At 39.2% G+C, this 25,783-nt stretch overlaps 1 protein-coding gene across 1 annotated transcript in view; it reads right to left on the bottom strand.

Annotated features, from left to right (window-relative positions):
- LOC118561063 (kinesin-like protein KIF6) overlaps nucleotides 1-25,194 on the bottom strand; it is a 28,916-nt gene extending 3,722 nt beyond the window's left edge. The window contains exons 1-11 of the mRNA XM_036132824.1: nucleotides 25,060-25,194; nucleotides 22,678-22,787; nucleotides 20,910-20,984; nucleotides 15,807-15,954; nucleotides 15,569-15,678; nucleotides 12,505-12,634; nucleotides 8,353-8,559; nucleotides 7,656-7,799; nucleotides 7,306-7,392; nucleotides 1,384-1,487; nucleotides 502-607 (exon numbers count right to left, since the gene is read on the bottom strand). Coding sequence (XP_035988717.1) covers nucleotides 502-607; nucleotides 1,384-1,487; nucleotides 7,306-7,392; nucleotides 7,656-7,799; nucleotides 8,353-8,559; nucleotides 12,505-12,634; nucleotides 15,569-15,678; nucleotides 15,807-15,954; nucleotides 20,910-20,984; nucleotides 22,678-22,787; nucleotides 25,060-25,119 — 1,281 coding nt within the window. The 5' untranslated portion in view covers nucleotides 25,120-25,194. The remainder of the gene's footprint in view (nucleotides 1-501; nucleotides 608-1,383; nucleotides 1,488-7,305; nucleotides 7,393-7,655; nucleotides 7,800-8,352; nucleotides 8,560-12,504; nucleotides 12,635-15,568; nucleotides 15,679-15,806; nucleotides 15,955-20,909; nucleotides 20,985-22,677; nucleotides 22,788-25,059) is intronic.
- Nucleotides 25,195-25,783: the final 589 nt, after the last annotated feature.

Here is a 25,783-nt window from a genome sequence, read left to right as displayed (position 1 = left end):
ATTATGGACTGTGCCTCCTGATTCGTTATGATGCAGGACATCATTTGATGAAGGCAATGGAATAACGTGCAAATAGTTTTAAAACGGTCATTTCTTATAATTTTAAAATTATCTCTGTACTTTAGAATTAAGCCAATTTTAAAGTACAGAGACATGAGTTTGCTTGGCTTGTCCATGTTTGGATAACAGACAATAAGACAAGGTGATCAAATCCATTGTGTTTTTATTTATGTGCTTGTAAGACGTTACCGGTAAGAACAATAACTTACCAGTATAACTGCTCTTAAAAATAACTAAAACAACCAGAAATTAAAGTGTCCTTTAGTTTAACCCTTGCATAATCATAGCATGAAAACTCAATGTTGTGCGACAGTGACAAGACAGAAAAACAAAAGAGCAGGAAATGATGCATGGATAAACTTATTCCACCCAATTAACCGGTTCTACAAGAAGACATTCCTGCAGTTACTTTACAGACAGGGGCAGTGTTGACTCTCTTACCTTCAGCAGGAGGAAACAGTGCTGTATCTTTCTCATATCGGGTCCCAGAGACAGGGTCACATCTGGATCTGGGTCAGTCAGAAAGGCCCCGACTAACTCTTCCAACCTAAAAAGCCGAGGCGTAAAAATAAACATAGACTTAGTAATAGCAAAGCTAAAAATCCAAGTTGTAATCTTCCATCACATTCCCCTCAACAGGCATCCAAATGGTTAATGGCTTCAGCCGAGCGGTTTAAAATGTGGGTCTCGTCAAAGAAAACTATTTACATCAGCGCGAGTTTCAGCTCCACTGGAGCGGCCTGTTGATAAACTATCGCTAAATGATAGTCCAAAACACTGCATCCCGACATATGGACGCAGCCACTGGAAAAGACCAGAAGGCAACCGTCCAGACGGATCAAATGCAGGCATGACAACGTGCGGTTCTTTATTTTCTATTACATGTTCAGCTTAGAAACAGGCCAGGTTCACACGATGGAGGACTTAATACAAACGTGATGGTATTGTTTAAAGGTCCCCTCAAGACTTTATGAATTTGTGGCACAAGGTATGATTTGAGAAAAAAAGCCCTTTGATGTCATGCATCAGAAAGGGGAAAAAAATAAACATGTCATACTTTTAAGTTTTACATACCAATACATCATTCTAAAATATTATTTCTAAAAAACTTAAGAATCTTGTCATTTGTTTTCTTCCACTTCACAAATTCGCACTAGTTTATATTGGTTTATTAATCATGTAAATTATCTTCTATTTCATGTAACTTTTTTGTATTAGAGCCACAATGACAATTTAATTGATTTCATGATGTACTTAGACGCAGCAACAAAGGAATAACTTTTTTTACCAACGTAAAACCCCAAACAATCAGAGCGGGCATACCTTTGTATCTCCTCTGCAGTTAGCTGCTCATTTCTCTGATCTCCTGTCACCATGGCCAGCTCTTCCCTCAGGGACAGGATTTCTCTTTTCAAACGTGCTATAAGCTGAAAGAAAGAAAAAAAAAGAAGAAAAAAGTGCAATAAGAGTTTATAGGTGTATACAGGTCACATGATAAAAGACAAAAAAAAAACATCCTTGTACAAATGTCCTGTCTCTGTCATGTTTATTTGGCCCTCGAACTCTAATCCAAAGCTCCAAGATTTTCCAAGTCAACACAAAGGGATTCAAAATCCGTGAGTGCTTTAAAATCTGCTCACGTTGACATACAGTATGGGATAGACCATGAAAAAGTACAGCATCATTTTGAAATGGAGGGGAGAGTTTTAACATTTTTCTTTGAATGAAAGATCTACTTCAGCAGCAATCAAGTCCTTTCGATACTGTAATTGCTGACCGGCTTCTTGCATGTTCCCAGTGGTATGAGTTTTCTTTTGTGAGGAGCTCCAAGTCTTGGTGGAGGTTGGAAGGCCTCCTTATCTTTTGCTGAGTCCACATATTCCTCCCTTATATTCAGGTCGGGACACTGGCTGTGCCGCCATAAACCGTCAACATTACACCCAGTCAAGAACAAATCTGCTTGTAAAATTGAAAAACTTAGTTTAAAAATCCGGACACAAATAAATTTGGTCTTAACTCCAGGTCTGGACTTTGACTGGGCCATTCTAACACATGAACATGTTTTAGCTCTCTACTTTAGCTGCCACTGTTTACTTAGCGCCCTTGTCATTGATTAAATAAATTCTGAATAAATTGATTTTACTCCGCTCATTTTCGCACCAACCCTGACATCCCAGTTACCGGTGAAGAAATCCCTCCCCATGACCTGATGCTGCCAACAGCATGTTACGGGTTGATGTTAAGAGTGATTTTTTTAATGTAGGTAAAAGCGTTAAATTTTTCTGTTATTTGACCAGAGCACCTGCTTCTGTATGTTTTCTGTTTCCTATAGGCATTGTGTGGCAAACTACAAACAGGATTTCTTATTACTAAAGGCCGGATTTGTGGTGTGAATGATTAATTGATATAGTGTCAAAGGATTCTCCCACCTCTGCTATGGTTTTCTTACAATAGGCATTTTGGCTCCTTACCTGATTAATGTGCTCCTTGTCCAGTATCTTAGTCTAGATTGACGACTGTGTGTTGATGGATTTGCTGTGCCGTCCTTTTTTCTTTAATATAATGGATTAAACAATGCTGAGATACTATAAACTTGGGATATTGTTTTATAACCCAACTCCGCTGTAAGGTTCTCGAGAACTTTATCTCTGACCTGTCTGCTGTGTTTCTGGGTTTGTTCACTAATATCCTCTAACATCCATTGGAGGCTTTCACTTAACAGAGCATTCAGACTGAGAGTAGATGATTACGTGGACTAAAATTAGAGAAATGTAAATTATTGGACTGGATTTTATTTTGGTGTATCTAAGTAAATGGGGCTAAATATATGCCCCGCCTTTCAGATTTGGAGTTGTATATTTTTCACATTTTGTGAACATTTACATACCACCACCCCAAGAAAAAATAATTATAGCATGTTACCTATTAAGGTGTCCCTATTTTATAGCAGACAACTGACCTTAATGGTAATGGCAACTTGAATAGATCAGCACAAACAGAGTGTGAAAAGGCCTGGAACTGCCTCACTTTTTGACAGACAATGTCAACTATGCACCACTGACTCACCAGCAGTCCTCTTCACACAAAGATGCTAAGAAGGCAAGGGTCAGCAAAAGCTAATAACAAGGTCAAAGGTCAGGCAGAGTGGTCTTACACAAACTTAATGCTGGTAATTTTAACTGATCCAAAACCAGCTAAAAAGGTCAGATGCTGTCGACTCAAGATGCTCCTGAAAGAAAACAGAGCTATGGTGCGGTTTTCGGGTGGGCGCCGCTTTGCTCAACAATGATTTTGCCCCTAATCCACCCCGTATCGTATTTTTCAACACTGAATATCATGGCTTGACCGTTCCTTCACCAGAGCCGCTCCCTGCCTCTTTTTTGTTTGAACCACTGCTCTGATGTTAATTCTCCCAGCTGCGTCCTTAAAAATCTGACCGCCGGCTGTTGGTCAGCGGGATGGTGCAGTCTATTTCAGAGCAAAAAAATCCCACAGGGGCACCACAGTACCATGGCAGACTTACATACTCTATGGATAAAAATGACTCAGGCCAGAAGACTGATGAGGTAGTTTTGGGGCTTTTTTTTGTTACCACAAACTCATGTCAGGACACCAAAGCGGTGCGTTCTAATAATGATATCCGAAGACGTACAGAGCCTCGCAAGAGCAGACATACGTACGGAGGATTTCACATTTTGTCATGTGAAAAAGTAATGTTTTGGGATTTTATGCGATATATGATGCATTTTCTTGAATTTGCTTTGCAAACAAAACCACTACAGTGAGGGCATGCATTTTCTTCAAACCCTTTTACTCCTACATATACATATATAAATAAAACTACTAAATAACATCAAGTGCAAACAATAAGCCTGTCATAAGCCACCAAATCCATAAATAAAGCCTCCAAGCATGAGCTTTGAACATCTCCCTCAGCACTGTTCAATGCCTTGTCTGAGGATGGCACAAAGAACCAGGACAAAGTCATCCATCCAAACTGACAGAGGAAAAGCAAAGAGGCGCATGGAAACCCCTGGAGGAGCTACAAACATCTGCCGCATGGGTGGGAGAACCTGTTGACAGGACAACTTTTAGTCATGCACTCCACGAATCTGGCCTTAATGGAAGAGCGGCAAGAAGAAAGCGACTGCTTTGAAAAAATTACAGGTTAGCAGTTTCCCACAAGCCACGTAGGGGAACCAAGCTAACAAGTAGAAGAAAGGTGCCCTGTTCAGATACGACCATATTTAAACTTTTTGGCTTGCAGGAAAAACACTATACAAGGTGGAAAACTAACACTGAACATACCACATACCATCCCATACTTAAAAAAAAAATGTGGTGGTAGCATCATGATGTGGGTGCACATGGAAATCTGCTATCATTGTAGAAAACCCGCTGGAAGAGTTTATATTAATATTTCTAAGCGTTTTAAAAGCATGAATCATTTTCTCTTCTCTTTACTTTTAAGTAAAGCCTGCTGTTGATCTACAAATAACATAAAATCCAAATGAAATACTTTCCAAATGAAGCCTGCTGTTGTGACATGACTAAATATGGAAAAAGGCGCGAGGGGTATTATTACTTTTGCTAGGTACTGTAAAGGTCCAATTTCGGAATAGCTCTGCCGTCATTTAAATTCTAACTCATAGGTTACCCAATTAACTCTGAAACATTAACACAGCGCTTACTTTAAATTATACCTCCTCCTCCTCTGTACATGAAAACCACCCACAGTAAACTGGAAGCATTGCAGTTTAACCACAGGTTTCCCTTTAAATGCATGTATACAGCATCCCACTCCCAAACACGCTGCTATTATAGGGGCCTCATTTTTTACGATGGGTGAGGAGGCACCGTTTCCCACTACCATCTATACGTGGACAAGGTTTTAATCCTCCTTGAAAAATGACAACGCACGGGCTGTGCTCCACGCATGTAACGGCAGAAACACTTGACTGAACCGTCTCTGAACACATGAGGAAAAACGGATATAAAAATAGGTAAAATGTCCTTAAAGTTAGTGTATTTGTCCTTGATTTAAGCAGGTAAATAAGATTATCTGCCAATGGAATGAGTATTTTGATAATAATTAGATAGATGATAATACCCTACACTTGAAATAATATGATGGAGATGAGTTGTTCCTATTTTAAGTGCAAAAGTCTTATTCCACTGTCAAATCATCTTATTTATCTGCTCAAATTAAGGACAAATGCACTCATTTTAACAACATTTTTCTTATTTTTAGTTCCGTTTTTGCAGTGTAGGGAAATTTTGGACCTGCTTTCAGAAAATCCCCTTCGAATGCTGATGGGGGGCTTCTGTTTGTTCACAGGTATCTGCTGAATGGCGCCGTCTTTGACTAAGGCACACAAAAGACACGCAACAGTAAGTCGCGGAGGCATCTTGGGAGATCCTATAACCGCAGAGAATCTCCACCGACGAGCACAAACCGGCCTTATTCTGGTCTACGACTGACCTCATTGCCCTTGGAGAAAATAACAACCTAATATGGTCCAGTCACTGCAGCCGACTTCATTATAAGCACAGGTCACTTTTTCAACACCTCATTCTTTCCCAGTTCCCATTTCCATGAGAGACTTGTTAAATATTTTGTCTGGTCTGGCCGGCTTCCTGCTGTTCAGAAATCCATTTAGTATCCTTCTGGCTGCAGCACAGGACCACTTAAGCAATGTGGCCAATCCAATACTGATACGAAAACTGCAGCTTTTAAATCAGCTACCACAATGAGCACGGCCAAAAAGGGAGCTGTCAGTCTGGCGGGGTAGAGTGTCATCCTAAACCTCAACAAAAGACAGTGTTATAAGTTATAAATTACGCTCCAGGCTCTGCTTTGTTCCCTTTCGAAGTTATTCATGTAGGGATGGCAAGGAGGCGACATCAGCGCAGAGAATGCAAAAGACATGATAAATCCATAAACAGAGGAAGGAGTTGGAGTTTGCCTGAAGCTGTAACTCTGGCAGACCTAGATGGGAGCAGCCAGACGCTGTCGCGATTACTGGGGCCAGCCGCAGACTCTCTTAAAAATACCTCCGAAGGGTTTGCAAGTGGACAGCCAAATCCTGCTAACAGTAATGCAGTAGCAGTTGGTTCTGAGGCAGGTCTGGGTGGAAGCAGAGGACGTGGACATAGCTGCGAAGGCTTAGGATTCATCCCCTTAGCCGGGCATTTCCACAGCACGTCAGCTTTCAGCCTCACCCCAGTACAGTAAAATGTATCACTGCTCACAGGATAAAGACAGTAAATTACGGTCAGAATGAGCAGAACTGAGCTTTATAAAACTGGATGAATTTTTCCATTTAAAATTCTATACTTTTTTTAAGCACAAAGCTCTTAAATGTATAAGCCATTGTTGAAGCATAAATACAAAGCTCAGTATGAATTTTAGATACTTCCACAATATTTAGGCTTCACAAAGGACCTAAAAATAAACTAACACCAGATGGATGGATGGATGGATGGATGGATGGATGGATGGATGGATGGATGGATGGATGGACGGATAAATATGACATTTCTATGTCTGTCCTTGATTTAAAAACCTGCATAAAATGGTTGAAACAACTAGCTTTTAGTTACTGTGACATTTCTCATGTTGACAGTGGGGCAGGGAAACGTTTTCATGCTCTTTTCTTCTTCTACTTTTATTCAGACCTGGGAAAGGCTAAAAATCAAGTTTACCATTTTTACAGCTCTCTCAAGACTGTGTAAGAAGCCGCCTGGTAACAATGTTCGACGCAAAGTAGTTAAGGACGTGCAGTTATAGGCATATGGAATGAAATATAACGCCTATTGCAAAGGAAAAGTAAAACTGGGACATCGTCTTCAGATGAATTTTAGAGCAGGCACTGCTGTAAACAGTCACTTAAATCAAGTTGGAGCTCGTGTTTCCATCTGAATGCTTTCTCTCCAAAATGTGAGGTATTTGTATTAACTATGCTGAACAAGAATTTCTTAAAAGTAAACAAGGCTGAGAGAGAATGCAAACAGAACATGTGAGCTGTTTAATACCATAAGATAGACAAATGTTCATGTCTCTAAGATGTGAAAACCGCCGCTGTTAGAGTGACTGTCTTACACTGGAAAATTAATACATTCTGGAATAGAAGCAGGTTGTTTTGTAACATTCAGGGTCGATATCAGGGTTGTAGCTTTATATCTGGAGTGGTCATGATTCGTTGGTGTTAATGTGCAGGCCAGCAAGGTTTCTGACAGCCTCACCAGAGCAGGATCCAGTTCTTCGTTCAATACGGCCTCGTTCTTGATGAGAGCCACACGCTGAGCAAAGCGGCATGTAGAGATGGACTCCTGGTAAAAACAATTAAAAAACACAACAATCACTCTATCTCCACATGATCCTATCCTTCAACACTAAATCGCCTGGAATAGAATCCTGCTTTCTTTTAGATTCAAATTGTTTTTCTCTTAAAAACAGCCTTGTACAGCCTAGGTTATATAAAGTGCTAAATAAAAAAACATTTACATTTAGCCAACTTTTTCTGTTGTAACTAGAGATTCTGTGTGAAACACAATAATGTGTCCAACCGTGACCATGGGGTGCCGATGCTCACATCGAGATTACGTTTGTCCACCGCCATGGTGGCGATCATGGTGGTCATGCAGTTGCCCCCCAGGCTGTCCCTCAGCACCGATGTTAACATGGAGTTTCTGTATGGAATATGGGAACGATTCTTCTCCGACAATGCTATTATCACCTGTGGAGGAGAGCATCGAAATGAACATGAATGTTTGGCACAGAGAGGAAAGTTTACAATCGTCAAACAGAAAAGGCATGGACAATTTTCAAAAGGTACAAAAAAAGCACAGGTAAAAAAATGGCTCTTTCATTCCCTCTCAACTACATTCTTGCAGAAAGCATTAACCTATTGTTTTTGTTTAATTCAAATAGTCAACACATCGATTGCTGCACTTCAGGTTGCAACAACATAAGTTGGTTCAACATGCAGAACAGTAATGAGTAGGTATATGATTCAATTTCCAAAAAGGAGCCCAAGAGAGTAAAAATGGTGGCATCAAACGTGGAACAATAGTGTAACGAGGAAGTCACCAGATTTCAGTGTAATATCAACACCTAAAGCACATTTTGATACTCATTGTTCTTTGTTTTAGGTAATATTCTGCTCCCTTTTTTCCCCTGAAAACATGTATTATTTTGAGATATCATTGTTACCATTATGAACGCAGCATTTTCTTTTTTTTTTTTTTTTTTTTTTATCAGGATGAATCTTTAGATGAAGACGTGTATACCTGCTCCAGATAGTGGAGCGACAGGTTGATGTACTTGGCCTCAGTGAGTAGCTGCCCATCTAGGCCTGTCTTGCTGACTCGGTCCGACCCAGCCAGGTCCACCAGGTGGAGTTTGGAGCGCCGCAAGGTGGCTGAGCCAGGTTCACGCCTGCAGAGATGGATGGTGAAAACACAGTGCGAACGAGTGGAGGCCTGGTTCATTGGGGTCTGGGGATGACAAAAAAAAAAAAAAAAAAGGCAGGACAAAACGATAAATCGGAGGACGTTTAGACATTTTTATTTGATTGATCCTTTTTGGCCCCTCCTAGCAAAGCCTCAGAAATGTAGCCCAACATAGATACACACACTAAGGGGGCTTTTCTAAAGCTGTGGCTGTCTTATGGAAGGTCATAGGAGAGACAGAAATAGAGTATGTCTCACCACATAAACACATCATTAACCAGAACAGGATTGGTCACTCCATAGGCCCTAACAAACAGGGAAAGCAGAGTGAATCTACACTCTTATTTATCATGAGGGTTTAGTTTGACAAAGGGAAAAAGCAGATCTGTGCATGGAATAGCACATACATATCTATTTTATTGTTTTGTTTTTCCAATTATGATTGACCTTGGAGAAGACAAAACCTTTAGTTGTTTATGCTTTTTCCACATCATATAAATTTACACATGGCATATCCGGTCATCGAAAGCTGAAGCAAAAATGTTTCTGAGTTTGACGTCTAGTTGGCATAAAATGTGCCAACACCTGCTTGTTAGGGTCATGACGGATATTTCAATATCTTAACCTGCAGCTGTCATCCCTTTTCTCAGAGCAAATTCCCTTCACTCTGCACATGTCCAAAGGGAACCCTTTAGAGAAATCTGAGCAAGCCTTTAGATATTAGAAAGGGATCACTTTCTGTATTTAAAAGTCACGGGCGTAAGGTCAAGGACAGGGACAGACTGACCTGCTCAGGGAAGAATTTTAGTTTAGTTCTAAGTTAGAACTATTGACAGTGACCCTGTTAGTCCCGCCTTTGAAATCGGGCTCTAGCAGCTCCTTAACAGACTGATACGCATTGTATACAGCACAAGTCAGTCTGGCTAGCCAGGTTTTTTAATTAGTACCTGGACTTTTTGCAATAATCTCTGTATATAAAGGTTTTAAAATGTTACAGCATTAAAGCTAATAAATCGTTCTGTCTCCCTGTTCCTAAATCTTTTTAATAAGCGGAAGTGCCAGAGTGATTGGTGTGTCCTCAGGTTAAAGGGCAGGTGTGGAACAATTCAATTAAATTTTATTTATATAGCGCCAATTCATGAAACACGTTATCTTAAGGCACTTTCCAAAATCAAATTCAATCAGATTATACAGATTGGATCAGATTATACAGATTGGTCAAAACGTTTCCCATCTAAGGAAATCGGTTAGATTTTAATCAAGTCTTGACAAGCAGCATTCACTCCTTCTGAAAGAGCGTAGAGACACAAGGACAGTCATCTGCATTGTCCATGGTTTTGCAGCAATCCCTAATACTGAGCAAGCATGAAGCGACAGTGGAGAGGAAAACTCTCCTTTAACGGCAGGGAGAAACCTCCAGCAAAACCATGTATATATATATATATATATATATATATATATATATATATATATATATATATATATATATATATATATATATATATATATATATATATATATATATATATATACATACACACACACAGTATCTCTGCATCTGCACATGACATTTAAACATGTGCATATATATATGCACATGTGTATATATATATATATATATATATATATATATATATATATATATATATATATATATATATATATACATACACACAGTATCTCTGCATCTGCACATGACATTTAAACCAAATCAACACCACCTTTTTCCTTATTAGGCACAAAACTTCTTTAAAACTAGAGCTAGTAAGCTACCAGCAACATGCCGATTCAACACCTGCAATAAGCATGTTTATATGAAAACTGCTGATATTTGCAGGTGTTTATGTTTTTGCTTAGGTCTGTGTCGTAAAATAACAATACCCATATGAGATTTTATTAAAACTGTAAAAATCTATATGCAAGATTATTTTTAGCAGCAGGAATAATTGTTCCTTTTTTGTTTTGAATCAAATGTAAACCATGGTATAGCTTTATCTTTAAATTGTTAGATTAGATTGGATTAGGTAGAACTTTATTGATAAAGAAAAAGAGATTTAAGGTGACTTATATACATTCAAGTGGTGGCAAGTAAAACAAAACAGTGCGGTTTCTGGTTTGTTAAACAAGTAAATAAAATAAGTGAGATAACTGAGATAGGCTCTTATAGTACAGGATGTTGTTCACGGTATCATGACGTTTACACAAACATTTAAGCAATATTTTACATAAACTACATTTTATTCAAACCAGAAAAGGAACAAATATGAGATTTTACCTAAAATTATCCTAGAGTGAATCTTGTACAACCTTTGCTTGTTCAAATAATGTACACAAACCAAATTAAGAAAAGAAAAGTTGACCATCTCTTATTGAATGACAGCTAAAGGTTCCCACATCTACCAGCTACTAGAAGACAACAAGAAACTGTTTGCTCTTATTTCTAAGTGTTTTGCCCTTCTTACCAAGGAAGTTATTAACACACTATCAACGGGAGAGCATTATGTTAGATATGCAAAGTGCATGATGGTGTGCACTAGAATACATACATTTTCATATTACCAGAGGCGATTAGGATTCTGCAGTAAATAAACAACTTTTACATGTTAACAACATGTTGCACAGTGCTGCAACGGAGCGTCACAAAAGGACATTCTGGTGATAAAAAGCGCAAAGCATTAAGGGATTACACAAGCATAAAAATCTGATCAGACAACCTGCAATACGCCAATCCCCACAGGTTCAAGAGGAAGTTAAGAGTTCTCTGCAGGGAGACACCTTCCTGCTTTGCGTGGCTTTGGACAACGAAGAGAGAGGTCAGAAAAGATCCGATGGGAGACAAGATTTCCCAAACATACTGACAGGAATGTGAAGATTTAAAAAGGTGTACTTTATTTTCAGTCCAATACAACTCTCAAATCGAGTGAGCTCATGGTCTTTTGAGCTTTGCATGAATGGATGCGTCATCTTTCATCCACATGGACGGGATCATGAGAAGAAAGAAGGCCTTGCTGTTAGCTTTATTGAACCTCTGTGTGGAGAACAAACTTCTTGGAGGATTCTGAGTGAGATAAATGAACAATATTAAGGGTTCTTTGTTTGTTACAGGCTCCGGGGGACTTTTTAGCAATAGAGTTCCAGAGAGGACGAGCGAGAAAATGTCTCCGTGTGGGTGGACAATTGTGGGGTCTCCCAGAAGCAAAGCTCATTTCCTTCTTTTAAGCTGTTTCCAGTAAAATACCCCTTCTAGTTTCCCCGGATTGAACCCAGAGGGTGTCCTCTTGGGAGAAGAAAACAAATGGGTTACTTTGGGTAAAACATGTGCCCTTGCTCTTAATAAAATACATCTTAATACTAGCTACCAAAACAAAACAAAAAAAAAGGTTCCATCATATTTTCCACATAAACCTTGTTTTTCTGTGTTCTGCATTTAATTCACGGGGAAATCTGAATCACATCAAAAATTAATGTCAAAGTGCAGAAGAGTGAGTCTTTGTTTGAAACCTTATCATTTGGGTCACCCTGACTGTCATCCATTAAACAAGCAACACGGTGACAAGAGCAAACAAGGTGAGATCAGCTTTTTGTCCTCCAAAACATCATGTTGAGAAGCAAAAGTTGAGTCACCACACATCTCATCATCAATGCAGGAGCCTGAACGAGTGCAGAAAAAAACCCACCACAATAAAAAACATAAATTACAGAGAAAAAGCTGTTTTTTCATGGAAAAAGGAACCCTGAAAAAAGCCACTGTGGACTAAAATAATATTTTAGAAGGGTACTAGGATAAGTGTTAGAATGCATTTTGCATTTTTGGAACAACAACAAAAATAAATCTTCATGCTAATTATCCAGGAAGTGGTCAGTGGTATTTTTGCTTATGGTTTACAGTCCTGACTAAAATCACTACACAGATTTTTATGAGTGTGTGTGTGTGTGTGTGTGTGTGTGTGTGTGTGTGTGTGTGTGTGTGTGTGTGGTCCTTTTTCTTACTTCAGCAATCATGCGATTGGTGTCGCCCAGGAAGAGCAGATTCAGAGCCTCCTCTTCATTAGCAGACTGCTGCAGAGACAAATTCTTGAGGTGGATGTTCTGCTCTGGATCCTCCATAATCATCACTTTACTGACAAAGAAAAACAAACAAAAAAAAACAACAACAGTAACATGGCCATTGGGGGTGCCTCTCTTGGTTTTGCGTTGTGTAGCTGCTTGGGCCACGTCATGGAATGGTTGGCTCCTGTTGGATGGTCGATGGCTCTTATCTAGGGGATGTGTTGGGCTGGCCATGAGACACAGAGGCTACGCTGGGTTTTGGTGGGCCTCCTTTATGCTTGACCTCCCAGGTTGGCAGGTGGGCTCTATGTCTAACCCTGTGCAGCTTTGGCCTTGGAGCTGCTGCTCCTGTTCTTCACTGACAACCTACCTCTGTCGGACACACTGCAAAAAGGGAACTAAAAGTAGGTAAAATCCTGTTGAAATTAGTGTATTTTTCTTTGATTTGAGCTGGTAAATCAGACTATTTGCCAATGGAATAAGATTTTTGTACTTAAAATAAAAACAATTCATCTCTATCATCTTATTTCAAATGCAGTTTAGCTAATTATCTTATTTTAGGGTTAGAAATTCTCATTCCATTGGCAAATAATCTTATTTAGCTGCTCAAATAAAGGAAAAAGATACACATTTTAAGAAGATTTTACTTACTTTTAGTTCCCTTTTTGCAGTGCATTTGGCAAATCTGGGGTGGTGCTTTGGGTCTCCTGCCTGGGGCTACCGTGGCATAAAGAACAAAGCCCAACCCCCTAAAATAAGGCATTCATACCCCTTGAAGTTGTAAAAAAAACTGTCATTGTATTTTACGTGGATGTTTTATAATACACCAACACTAGATAGCTTACAATTGTGAAGTGCTAGGAAAGGGCCATGTCTTTTTTCGTCTTTCTTTAACCCTAACCCTAACCCAAAAATCTAAAAACCTTACTCTGATACCCCTAAGCAAATTAAGCAGCTCTAAGTTACCAAGTAAAAGAATCCACATGGTGTAATTTCATTTTACTATAAATACAGCTGTTTTGTGAATGTCTCAGATGTTTGTTAGAGGTCGTGACGACCAAGGAGCACAACAGACAGGTCAAGCAGGATTAGGTTGTAAAGAAACAACATCCCACAAGAAGTCCCAAGAAATCCATCTTGCAGTTTACAGAGCACGTGTACTGGCAACGGCAAATATTTAGAAGGTGGCAGACAAATGAACCTCTTTTCCTGCATCCAAAAAGGCTGTGTTACAGCAAACTAACCCTGCACATCATCCTGAACTCATTACCCCCACAGTGGAGAAAAAAAAAGGAAAAGGGAAGATGTCCTGGTCAAACTCTATGCCTGAATTCAAACGACAAGCTGTGTTCAAAGTTATTCTCCAGAGAATAATGGACTAAAAAGCTTAATTATCTCAACTCAAAAGACTTGCAGCTGTAATTGCAAATAGCTCTTAAAAACCATGTGTCCATTTTCTTCCATTTTACAATTATGCACACCATTGTTTTCTTCCACCACATAAAATCTCAATAATACATTGCAGTTCTTGGCTGTAAAGTGACAAAATATGCAAAGGTTCAAGAGGTATGAATATTTTTTCAAAGGCGCTGTATATGATTACAAAAACCTCTTTTTCTTCCTTTTTTGGAAGTATGTAGAATGACTACTAAAGCTTCAATGCATGATTCCTTAAAACTTTACTGGACAAACCTCCTTTATAGTTCCCAAAAATAAACCAGAAATAATAAATATAAATGCTAAAGCTGCACATGTTTTATGACAGAATCCATAATTGAACACTAAACCACAGGAATATAGCTAATTGTGTCAGTTATGTCATCTATTTACCTCCCCTGGCCTTGGCGTAACTCGGCACTGAATCCAAACAGTATGGGCTGCAGCCTAGTCTCACATGTGATTTATCTAGCTGGGTGTTCATAACTTGATAACAGACAGGGCCAAATCTTTAAAAACAAACATGTGATTGTTTCTCGCCCACATCAGGCGATTTGAAACGCAGACGGGGCTGAGTTACTCTAGCGATCCTACCGCATCGTTTCCATCCAGCCACCGGCGATGTGAGAGCGCAGCTACTTGACTGACACGTCGAACGGCGAGGAATGATTGGCGAACACGTTCGGATAATTATGTTAACATGTGTAGGTAATTGAAGTGGCCTGATAAAACAGTATTAATCTTATTGTCATTCAGAGCTTCGTCCTGGCAGAGTAATTCTCCTCCGCAGCCGAGCCAACCTTAGATACAGTTTGATTATTGCACTGTTGCAAAAAAAAGAAAAAAAAGATATAAACACAGAATGAACGAGGGTAATTTGTAGATTTTTAGGAATCCAGATGATGGAAAGATGAGTGCGTGTTGAAAACAGATGGAAAGAAAAATGTAGAGCAACATCAAATAGACTAGGAATCTCAGAAAGGAAGGGGAACAGGCATTGTTGGTAGCAAAGGGGAGATAAAGACAGACAGTGGGGGGATGTCACCGCTACAACCTCTTAATTATTGAGCAAGTATAGCCACAGCTTGGCCAGTGTTTGAGAAAAAACCCTGACTGGCTATATGCACATGACTGTGATTTGTGAGTATGTAAAACCTTGAGTTCTAGTAAAGAAGTAACTTAAATGAAGTGGTACATGAAAAACATGTAACGCAACAATGAAACTAACATATCGCTTAATGCCATTCCTCGAAGTTTGATATGAATCACTCTCACACTTGTGAGAGTAAACAGGAAAAAAGATGAAAGAGAGCAGAGGTTAGAAATAAAAATATTTGTACACACAAAAAGTAGGAATAATGGATAAGATAACAAGCTACATGTCAAACATATCCTTTGAACTCACTATGGTGACCATTTATGATCAGTATTACAGTATTACTGTCTCCATATTTTAGCAAAGACTTGTTTTACGTTGGAATCATGCGGCGCCCGGCAATCAAATAGTGAACATTTTCCGTTTAAGTCCAATTAAAAAAAAAAACAAGCGTTTGAGCAAAACACTGACGGTAGGTCCTCCAGTCGCGACGCCTCATGTCGGCAATCCAAAAGGTCATATCCCATCTCGTTGTAGATCTCCAGGTAGGAGATGTGTGTGGAGTACATCATACTGCTGTCCTGTGAAGCGAAATGATATTATCTCAAACTGGAAAGCAGCGTAAAGTATCTGTTTTTTCCCACACTTGGCAGAAGCTGAGGTTTGCTTTGCATGAGTGGACTGTAACAGCAGAAGAGCCGGCTCTGACCTGACTGAAGCGGCCGTAGAGGTAGGACAGGGTGCGCGGTATGATGCCGCGATCGTTGTAGCGCTCAGCTCCTCCGGTGATGGTGAACGTCTTCCCACTTCCCGTCTGACCATAGGCAAAAATGGTGCCATTATAGCCAGCCAGTGCACTGCACAGAAAAAAAAATAAAATCATATGCAACAAGAAGTCCTTGAAGCAAATTTCTTCTGCAGAACAGAAGACCTAGGTAGATGTAATGTATTAGTGAGAAAGTACATTTTTTATGCAAACAAACTGGAGATTTATTACATTTACAATTTGAGTGTGTGCAAATTCACAGAGTTAAGGAAGCGATAATCTCTCAAATAATAGTTGTGATAGAATAAGTGCTCTTTAATTCTAAGGTTTTATGGATCACTAAATCATCTGATCCTACGGTAAATACACAAATGCAGCTTTGAATACACAACGTTCCATTAATCTAACACAGAAAAATAAAATGAAAAAAAGACTTACTCAAGATTTACTCAAATTACTGTAGCCAGTCATAAAGTGTCCCCTTCTTGTCTACAAATTTCAGAACGTTTTGCTCACAAACAACTTAGTCCCTATGTGACATCTCCATTTTAATTTCTGGAACGGCCCTTAGGGCAATGTGAGTGTTTGCAAATGAAACCTGACAAATCCACATTAAAGCATGAAAGTGAATTCAGAGCCGTGATGGCGACAGACGTTTGCTGGCGAGGGAAGAATGGTTTGGAGCATGGCTGACAGTTGGAGCCAAAAATCCTTGCAACTAGGCAGGGTCTGGTATTTTTGGGTTTGGCACGGATCTGTTGTTCTACACGTGCACACAGTGATGGAAACCGGTTTTATTTCATAATGGTGAAACTCCTGAGGGATGTGATATTTAAACAACCAAAGTACGGTTGCGAAAGTGTTGAGATTACCCAAGAAGAGATGGCAAAAGGAGAGAGTGGCCTCAGTGCTAAGAGTACAGCATGGACCAATGGTAGTTTCAGACTTTTCTTTTGCAAGAATAATATACATATATTTACACCTTTCCTGGAACAGCAGGGAGAAAATAGCACGTCAGTTTAAATAGAACATCCGTCCACTCAAATAAATGCTGCTCCGTTAGCCTGACTTAAAAAGCCGTTGGGCATCACTTCACTCGATTGTGAGTCATGGTGGTGATTGGCAGCGGGGAGAAAAGACGCAGGCTCAGTGTTTAGCTTAATGTCAGTACTAATGATGCGGCCTGGGCTGTGCCACTGAGGTTTGGGCGTGTCCCAGCTCTTGTTCCTGTTTACACCTCAGCTTTCCTGGCCAGCGGACAGAACTTGTCTGAACTTCGACTGCAGGTCTCGCTGCCTAGCGAAGTGAGATCACGAAGCAGACGGTGGGTCTCCGTTGCCAGCCCAACATCATCACACCCACTCGTCTTCTCTTTAAGCCATTTATGATGGTTTATTTTTTTAAATACTCTGTGAGAGGTTTAACAGAGGGGTTTCTGTTACACCCCGGCAAGACAGAGACTGTTGTGAAAGTAAACACCTAAGAGAATTTGTCCCATTGCGCAAGCATTAACTTTGACAAAGGCCATCAAGGTAACAGTATGCTACTGATGCACCAGTGGAAGTATAGCAGCAAAAGTATAGATATTTATTAAACAGTCTCTGGCTCAGTCGGCATGCCCTTATTAAGTGAGGGCTCTTTAGCCAAAGCAGATGTGTGTCCGTGGTCGCCGTGATAAGTGCGTCTCTTACCAGCGCTAAGAAGCCTTAAGGTATCCCACAATCCTTTGCGTGACCTGACGTACAGCACAGCCCCCTCGTGGAAATCAACGAAGCTCCTGACCTATCCACAATAGAGTTCTCACTGTTCCTTGATCCCATGGAAGGTCAAGGAACAGGAGCTAGGAGCTATTATTAAGGCTATCCGGATGGAGCCTCTCATTCCTCATTAAGGCTGGTTCACACGGCAGGATTTTAAAATAGTCGGACGTTTTTCAAAGCCTGAGAGACATCACACCTAACGATAAAAAAAAATCTTAGACATAACAGGTTTGCTCGTACAGTGTGTGGTGTCCCATCAGACGACGAGCACAACACGCCACACACGAATGGCTTTCAGGTATAAGATGGGAAATCTTGGGAGACCTCTCAAAATCAAACGTGAGTTCAGAGTAAATAAACATGAACGATGGGGGAGAATAATGGCGATAGTTTGTGAACTGATTTCCACTGAAGGCTGCAGTTATCCCTGTTGATGGTGTTACTTTTCCTAGCACATTTTTTCCTTCCACTCAACTTCCTATGAATATACTTGTATGCAGCACTTGATTAAAAACCAATTTCTTTAGCAGTGACCCTTTATGGCTTATCCTCCTTGTGAAGGGTGTCAGCAACTGTATTCTGGACATCTGCCCAGTCAGCAGTCTTCCCCATGGCAGTGTGGCCTACTGACCAAGACTGAGAGTTCATATAGAGGCTCGGGAAACCTTTCCAGGTGCTTTGAGTTAATTGGTTGATTAGGGTGTAAAACCATGAGTTTCCAGTATTTACCTTTTTCATGGTTTTCAGATTTTCTGAGACACTGAACTTTGAGTTTTTATTATCTGTAAGCCATAATCGCCAACATGACAAAAAGTAAAAGCTTGAAATATTTCACTGAACAAAAACATATTGTTGTTCGCGATAATCAAAATTTTGGATTGTACCTCTAGATCAAAAGCCGTTTTTACAAATTAGTCCATTACTAAACAGTCCGTTATTTATTTTCTCTTTGGAAAATGTAATAACATTTTTTGTTGACTCCCTTTAGGATTAATAAAGTATGTTGGACTGAATTAAAAAAGTGTTATAGGACACCTATAAAAAAGTTCCAGTCAAATAGCCACATTCAGACTGACAACACAATTTACTTGAGAGAAATACTCCCTCCATCCAGATCTAAATAGTCTGTATAAGTTGGATCTCTTGAGCGTATAGGGATCTCACAGAGGACTAAGACCTGCCTGATTGGAGAGACAGGATGCTCATGACTTGACAGAACGACTAGACTAGAGATGTAAGGCTCATTTCAAAGACTCAAAGAGGGCAATTTCAAATTAATGTGGAAAGATGATGCCCGGTTGTGACTGCTGCTTTTTATCCTAATGTATACCAGCTGCCACAACAAACGTAGGAGCACTAAATCGTTGGTTTGGGGTGGTAATTCAATACTCAGGTCAATGAACTTATGTCAGTTAGGTCGGACACATCAGAGTCATTAGTTGACCATTGTTTATGTGTCCCCTAATAGCTAAGAAAATCTAAAGCACTTGTGGGATTCCACGTATAGGTCCCAGTGTAACAAAGTTGACTGTGTGGAATGTGAGAAGATGGCAGGGCTAATAGGTGAGGGCAAGGTTTGGTGGGATAAAGAGGAAGAAACTTGTTTACATGACAGTGACAAAAACCAACATTTGATTGCAGGAAATTCCAAGGAAACTCCCCATCTTTTCCTGTTTGCTTTTCTTCCCTTTCGAAATTAAGTCTTGACAAATGATAACGCAATGCCATGAAGAGTTTCTGTTTGGTGTGTAGTATTTAAATAATAATATCTATCTTAAAAAGAAGCTCAAGGGTTTTGCTCTACTTTCACGGTATTTTATGTATAGCATGTAATTGTTTTCATTTGTTTATTAATGTTTCAGACCATCTGTCCATCGTCCATATAAGCTCGGTCCTTGCAGGACAGCAAGCTTTTTGTCATCATTGTCTGAAATTAAATGTGACAACATTTTTCCTGCTTTAAGTCAGATAGGCATGCTAAACTTCTAATAAAGAGTAAATAAAGATCTGTTTTTTATTACTTGTTTTAAAATCGGAGGATTGCATACTCCAGATCACTATGCCCTTGAAGAATTTGGGAACGCTCAGCTGATGATGTAATGGCGTTGTAAGCTTCAGCGAGAGTAATCAACAACCACGAGTTGATTGGAGGCAAACCTCAGGGTAAACCTTAAGGCAATACTTCAAACACGCGGTTCCTTTGCGTGACATCATGTTGACCTGATCAACCAAGATACCAGGAAGAGAACAGTGAACCTCAACAAGTCTGGTTCATCCTTGGATACAATTTACAGATGCTTTAAAGGGTGCCACGTTCATCTATTTACACAATTATGGAACGTATTTTGGTGGAAAATCACATCAACCTCCAAAAAAAAAGAAGAAAAACGATAGATATCGTTGAAGATGTTGACCAAAGTTCGTCAGAGAGGATCTGGGCTAACCTGAGAACCTCATGGCTTTTGCCAGAAAACATAAAATGAATCATTACTCTCTATTTGATAATGATCCTCAAAGTAAGGAAACAGAATCACGAAAAATGTTCACCAAATACAAAACCAACCTTCTTTAATGACAGTCACACTCTCAAGTTCTGTCCTATACAAACCTGTGATGTGAGCTGGAGAGAAGAAGCGCATAAGAGAGGAGCCAGGACTACTAATACATTAAATCTGGGTGCTAAAATCTCTGCTGAATGTGCACATTGCAGAGCATAAAACAAGACAAAAATACTAGACCTTCAAGGAAACCAAGACTGGAGCTGACTAAAAATAACGAACCAGGATATAAAACAAGCCGGGGGAAAAAAAAAAAAAACAGAGCAGATCGGTAGATGGCAAACAAAACTGTGTTTATCCCATCACATCCCTTTTTTTGAAAATAAAACCGAGACGGCGGATTAGAAAATAATACAGCATCAAAGCGGCGCGTTCATCCCACGTGTACGTTTACTGTAAGTCTAAGTGTTAAATACAGAGGCTACAGCTTTGCGGCTAGAGAACGAGCTCGCTCTCGTGATGGCACGGTGTGCCATCTCGCCTGCCAGCTCCGTCCACTTAGTGGTTTAAGTGCTTAAAAACGCGCTAAACATCACAGACACCCTCCATTTCCATCTTAAAGAAACCTGAACTTTACTGATTTCCTGTCAACAAGGCTGACTGAATCTGTGGGGCCTCGCTTTAGTCTGGGGGGACTGTAATGCACAGATAAGATGTTTTCTATCACTCATATAAAGTTTCAAAAAAAGCTAAGCATTAAGGCCAACAATTTTATTTTATTTTTTTACCTTTCTGCAACTGGTTTTGCAATTTCATCAAATACCTCCTCTTGTTTAACATGCTGATCAAACACCTTTTGGAACCTGGAGGAAAAAAAGAAAACACATTTCATGAAACGGGCTAAGAATAGCCCAAAAATCACGTTTATTTTCAACATCCACAGCTGACTGTTAAATGTTTTAAGGTCTCAAATAGATGAGGATTATCTAACTGGTCCTGTTTTGTGAAACAAACGATACCCATCGTGTTTTAGCCCACAGAGAAAATTTTAGCCGAATCCGCCCAAATGAAGGCTGTTAAAAGTGGAAACTTTATTGCTATAAGGGCACAGGGGAACCTCCGCAAGCTATTATAAGACCATGTGGTTTTCGCTCTGAGTGTCCACTGCTGTCAGACCTTCGAACTGTGAATTTAAGGCTTGGAAGCGTGGCATGGGCCCTGCACAGAGGGTATACGAGGCTGCAGCCAAGCATTAAACAGATGTTCTGGCTCCTCACTGACAGGACCTCTGGATGAATTATTCATGAAAAGAAAGTTCAGATGCAGCCGTATGAGCGTTGGCTTTTTTTTTTACGTAGTTTTCTACACTTAGATCATACAATTCAAAATAAGTTCTATTTTCATTTGCACAAATTCAATGCTAGATCAGTCACAGATTAATCTGTTTAGATCAGTCGTAGCCTGAATAAAAGGACCCACTTTCTTCTAATATTGTTATTTAGAGGATAAACAGAACAGTATGTCGTGTGCCTCCAGAATCAGTACTACATCTTGATTATTTTTCAATTTTCGGTTTATGTATCTCTGAAAGTGTTCATGACCTGAAACCCTCAACCTGCTACCTTGAAAGAAAGAAAAAAAAAAACACTCTTATCTGTGCTGCACTTAAAACATTGCAGGTAGTAAAGTTCTCTTATATTCCAGAAGCACTGAAACTGCAGTGATCAAACCTATAAAAAAAAAACTATAATGGTAATTCAATGCTAGATTGGTCACATATTAATCTGTTTTTTTCGTATTAAATCCACTGATCTTGGGTTTAGGTTTCTCATGCACCAATGTTAGGTAGGGTTAGCTGTCAGGGGAGTGAATAAACTGTAAGTATTAAATTAGGTTTAACACCTTATCAAATAAATAACGTGCCTCTCCAAATTTGCTTCAAGCTTAATGGAGAACATGCAGAACTAGACTAGGAGTTATGGCTTGAGAACCTACATTTTAATAACCAGGTAAAGTCTGTTAGTCCGTCTACGACCGTTTTAGAAACATAGTCAGAGGAAATGGTTTCCTGTTAATCCAGGACACCCCGGAAAACTGGTGCACACTCTTTACTACCAGCGGGTTTTTATTAAATACTATTTACTGAAGATTTTGCACCTCTAAAGATTGATGTATCAGCTCATCTTTATTCTGTTTATATTTTGGATTTTACCGATTTTCTTTAAATCTCATACATTGAAAGATTTATAAAGATAAATGTATAATTTATCTTTATTATACAGTTTGTATGTATTGATTTTGAATATAATTTTCATTACCTGTTCCTTTATCTTACTGTGAAGCACCTTGACTTATCTTGCATTTGAATAGTGCTATACAAATAAACCTGCCTTGTCCTGCCTTTGTATCAATGACAAACAGAAGTCTATTTGTGCATTTAACTTGAAATATGGACCCAATACGGTGGTGTTACGAGAAATACTGATAATAAAAGGCAAATGTATTTTAAAATAAATGAAATAAAAACATAAAATGAACTTTTTGGAGTCAATATACCTGAATTTGTAGCATTCCCTTTTGTTGTTAACAAAGCCATCAGCCAGGTCCTTGGGAAGCACAAACTCCAGAGAGGCACCTGTCGCCTCTTCATTGTCCACAGAATACACCTGAGGAAACCAGAGGGAACTTAAACAGAGACACATAACTTCTATAAGTGGTAACTATAGGCTGAAATCTTCAAACAACATGGCATTTAGGAAGTATTTGAGAACAGCCAGATAAACATTCATATAAGTTACTGGCCTGCTATATATTTTACAGATTTTATGCCTTAATTGTATGTGGTGCGATACTTGCGGTCCAACTTCAACAAACAGCCTATACATCACGTTTGGTTAGAAATATAGGTTTGGACATCTGTGGTTTGAGCGTTGCAAAGCCCAGAAATGAAAAGATGCCAGTTTATGGAGCATATATCCTGTGGAAAGCAACAGAACTAAAGAGGCAATCAGGATCAGCGCTCAAAGCATGCAGGCTCTGGCGATTCAAGCCAAAGCCAGGCCTCAGGGTGGGGGGGGGCAAGGAAAATTGTAGAACATTAAACCAATATCGACTGAGCTCTAGCACTGGAGGCCATTTAAGTAGGGTTGGCTGGGGTGTTCTGAACACCCGCCTTCTACGTTTTGGAGCTTCTGGCATTTGTTTCCAATGGACACTGATGTAATTACCAATCTCCAGGGCTGGAGGAATAAAAAAAGATATGGCCCCAGTGATTAGATTGGTTTTCCACTGTCACCCTGTTTGTTGCTTTGCCCTCCCCATCAACGCTGTTTTGTTTTTTTGTTTTTCCAAACATGTGTGCCAAACCCTGGAGAAGCCTGCTAGAAAGGAGCTGTGCTCTTTCATTGTGGTAGATATTGTCAGGTAATGCATAAGCGCTACAGAACTGTTGGCAGCATTTTTGTTTAAACAGATACGTTGCTAAGAAAATAGCTTTAATTAGATACAATTGCAGTTTTAGCTCTGCATCCTATGGGAACTTACATCTGTAAATGTACAATACCAAACATATGTTAAACCCCTTAAAAGGAGTTTATGTAAAGTGGATTCTTTCACTTTCTGAAGTTTTTTTTTTTTTTTTCTAGAATGTGTGTTCCATTTATTTTTATCCCTTTTTGTATCTGAAGATGATAGCATATTGTGCTATTTAAGTGTGTGCGTAATACAGGAGTAAAATGGACGAGTGGAGAACAAAAGATGCATTCAGAGTGACAACTAGTCAACTATAACGTCAGCCCCCTTTGTAAGCTATAACATGACCATATCATAACAATTCATCGGTCCTATGTAATATTAAAACCTTTAATTTTGGGTTTTCGTTCCCTTCAAGCCATAAGCGCCAGAATTAACAGAAATACACGCTTGAAATTTATCACTCTTTGTATAATATAGCTTTATCATATACAAGTTTTAATTCTTTAGTTGAATTACTGAAATAAATTAACTTTTCAGTGATATTCTAATTTTAGGAGCTCACATGAGATCACATGAATGGTAATAATAAATTAATGGCTTTAAGCAAGTAACAAAAGAATCCAGAAACAGATCCAGCACAGGACTCTGAAGATGCATCATCCCAATCGAGTATGTACCTGCTAACTAACTAACTAACTAACTAACTAACTAACTAACTACGTAACTAAGTCATTCTTGGTATTTTTATGCATTCAACCTTGGTGCTCAAACGTCTAATTTAAAACTGCTTTGTTCATTTCTTGAAGTTGGGAGCCTTGTAATGGCTCATTATTCATATTTAACAAACTTGCAACAATTTTTCTAAAAAAAAAATGTCAAAAAGATACACAAAATTGTGGTATAAACAAACAAAAAAAAGAAGAAAAAAAAAAGAAAAAGCTAGGAGAGCCCGATCTTTGCCTAAGCTGTGTTTAGAACAGTGGGGAAAAAAAAGGCAAGTTATAGCAAGATTCGCACATGTAATGTGTCACTGAAAACAATCTGAAACGACTGCATTCCTTTCAGGTGTGCATATCTCCAGAAGCACTGGGACTCTTTTGTGGATTCCTGCTCATCCGAATGATTTATTGGGACACTTGATGGAAACGAGCCATCATCATTAAAGACATAACCGACAAATCAGGATAACAAAATCTGCTTTAGTGGTTAAAACAAACAAGCAAAAAAAAAAAAAGAAAAACTGGTTGAGAAGATGAGGGCTATTTTTAGCGGCGGCGTTACTAGATCAGGAGTTGCATGCACCTGGTGTTTTCTTTAGCTGCGCAGTCTGAAAAGCATCTCTTAATAAAGTCTAGACTAGAATATACGCAACGTTCTAAACGCCACGGGCAATAAGCGGACTTTACCTGGTTTTAACTCTAAATGTTTCTCTGTTCATCTGAATGTGTTGAATTATGTTCTTACCGCCGCTGTTTTCTTTGTGGGCTTAATGCGACCGAATATCTGTATCGTTTGTTTAACCATTTTGTACTGAAAAAAAAAAAAAAAAAAACTAAAACAACAACAAAGTTTTTTTTTAGGCTAGCTTCAACTTAGCCCCTCGGCTAACCTTTACAACCAGCACCGCTTAGCTAGCTGGGGTTTGTTGTCGCTGGTTGCTAGGTGACACCTCAAAGATCGTCTACTAAAAAGATGACGAGTTACCGGAAGTTGATTTTTTTTTTTTTTTTACAGCCTGCTGTGTGTCTGCTTTTTCTGTCGTCTGCCAGCTTCCATGGCTAAGATAGCTCGCCATGTGGAAAATTATGTATATATATATATATATTAAAAAAACGTCAAAGAACGACAGGTTTTTAAGAATTTCAAATAAATCTATTTTTTTGAAACGACAAATAAAGTAAAATGATTACCTTGGTGTATAGGAAAAGGTATCATACTCAAGTTAAAGCATTAGTCCATTGACTATTTTTTTTCATTTAAATGAAACATATTCACAGTTACTATAGAATGTGTGTTGTAGAAAAATAAGGTAACAAAGCGTATCTACAGTTTGCCTGACGGTACTTTAGAGAGACAATTTAACAAGATTTGCATGTTTTTGTACTAAACAGAGGCCTCAGGGGGACAACGGCTTTTGTTGTACCGAGGAAAAAAAGCAAAAGTGCCTGAAAAAGATCAGACACATGCA

Source organism: Fundulus heteroclitus, unplaced genomic scaffold (genome assembly GCF_011125445.2).
Source record: "Fundulus heteroclitus isolate FHET01 unplaced genomic scaffold, MU-UCD_Fhet_4.1 scaffold_55, whole genome shotgun sequence".
NCBI lineage: Eukaryota > Metazoa > Chordata > Actinopteri > Cyprinodontiformes > Fundulidae > Fundulus > Fundulus heteroclitus.
The sequence above is the reverse complement of the archived record's forward strand: the minus strand, read 5'-3'. Positions and strand labels throughout refer to the sequence as shown.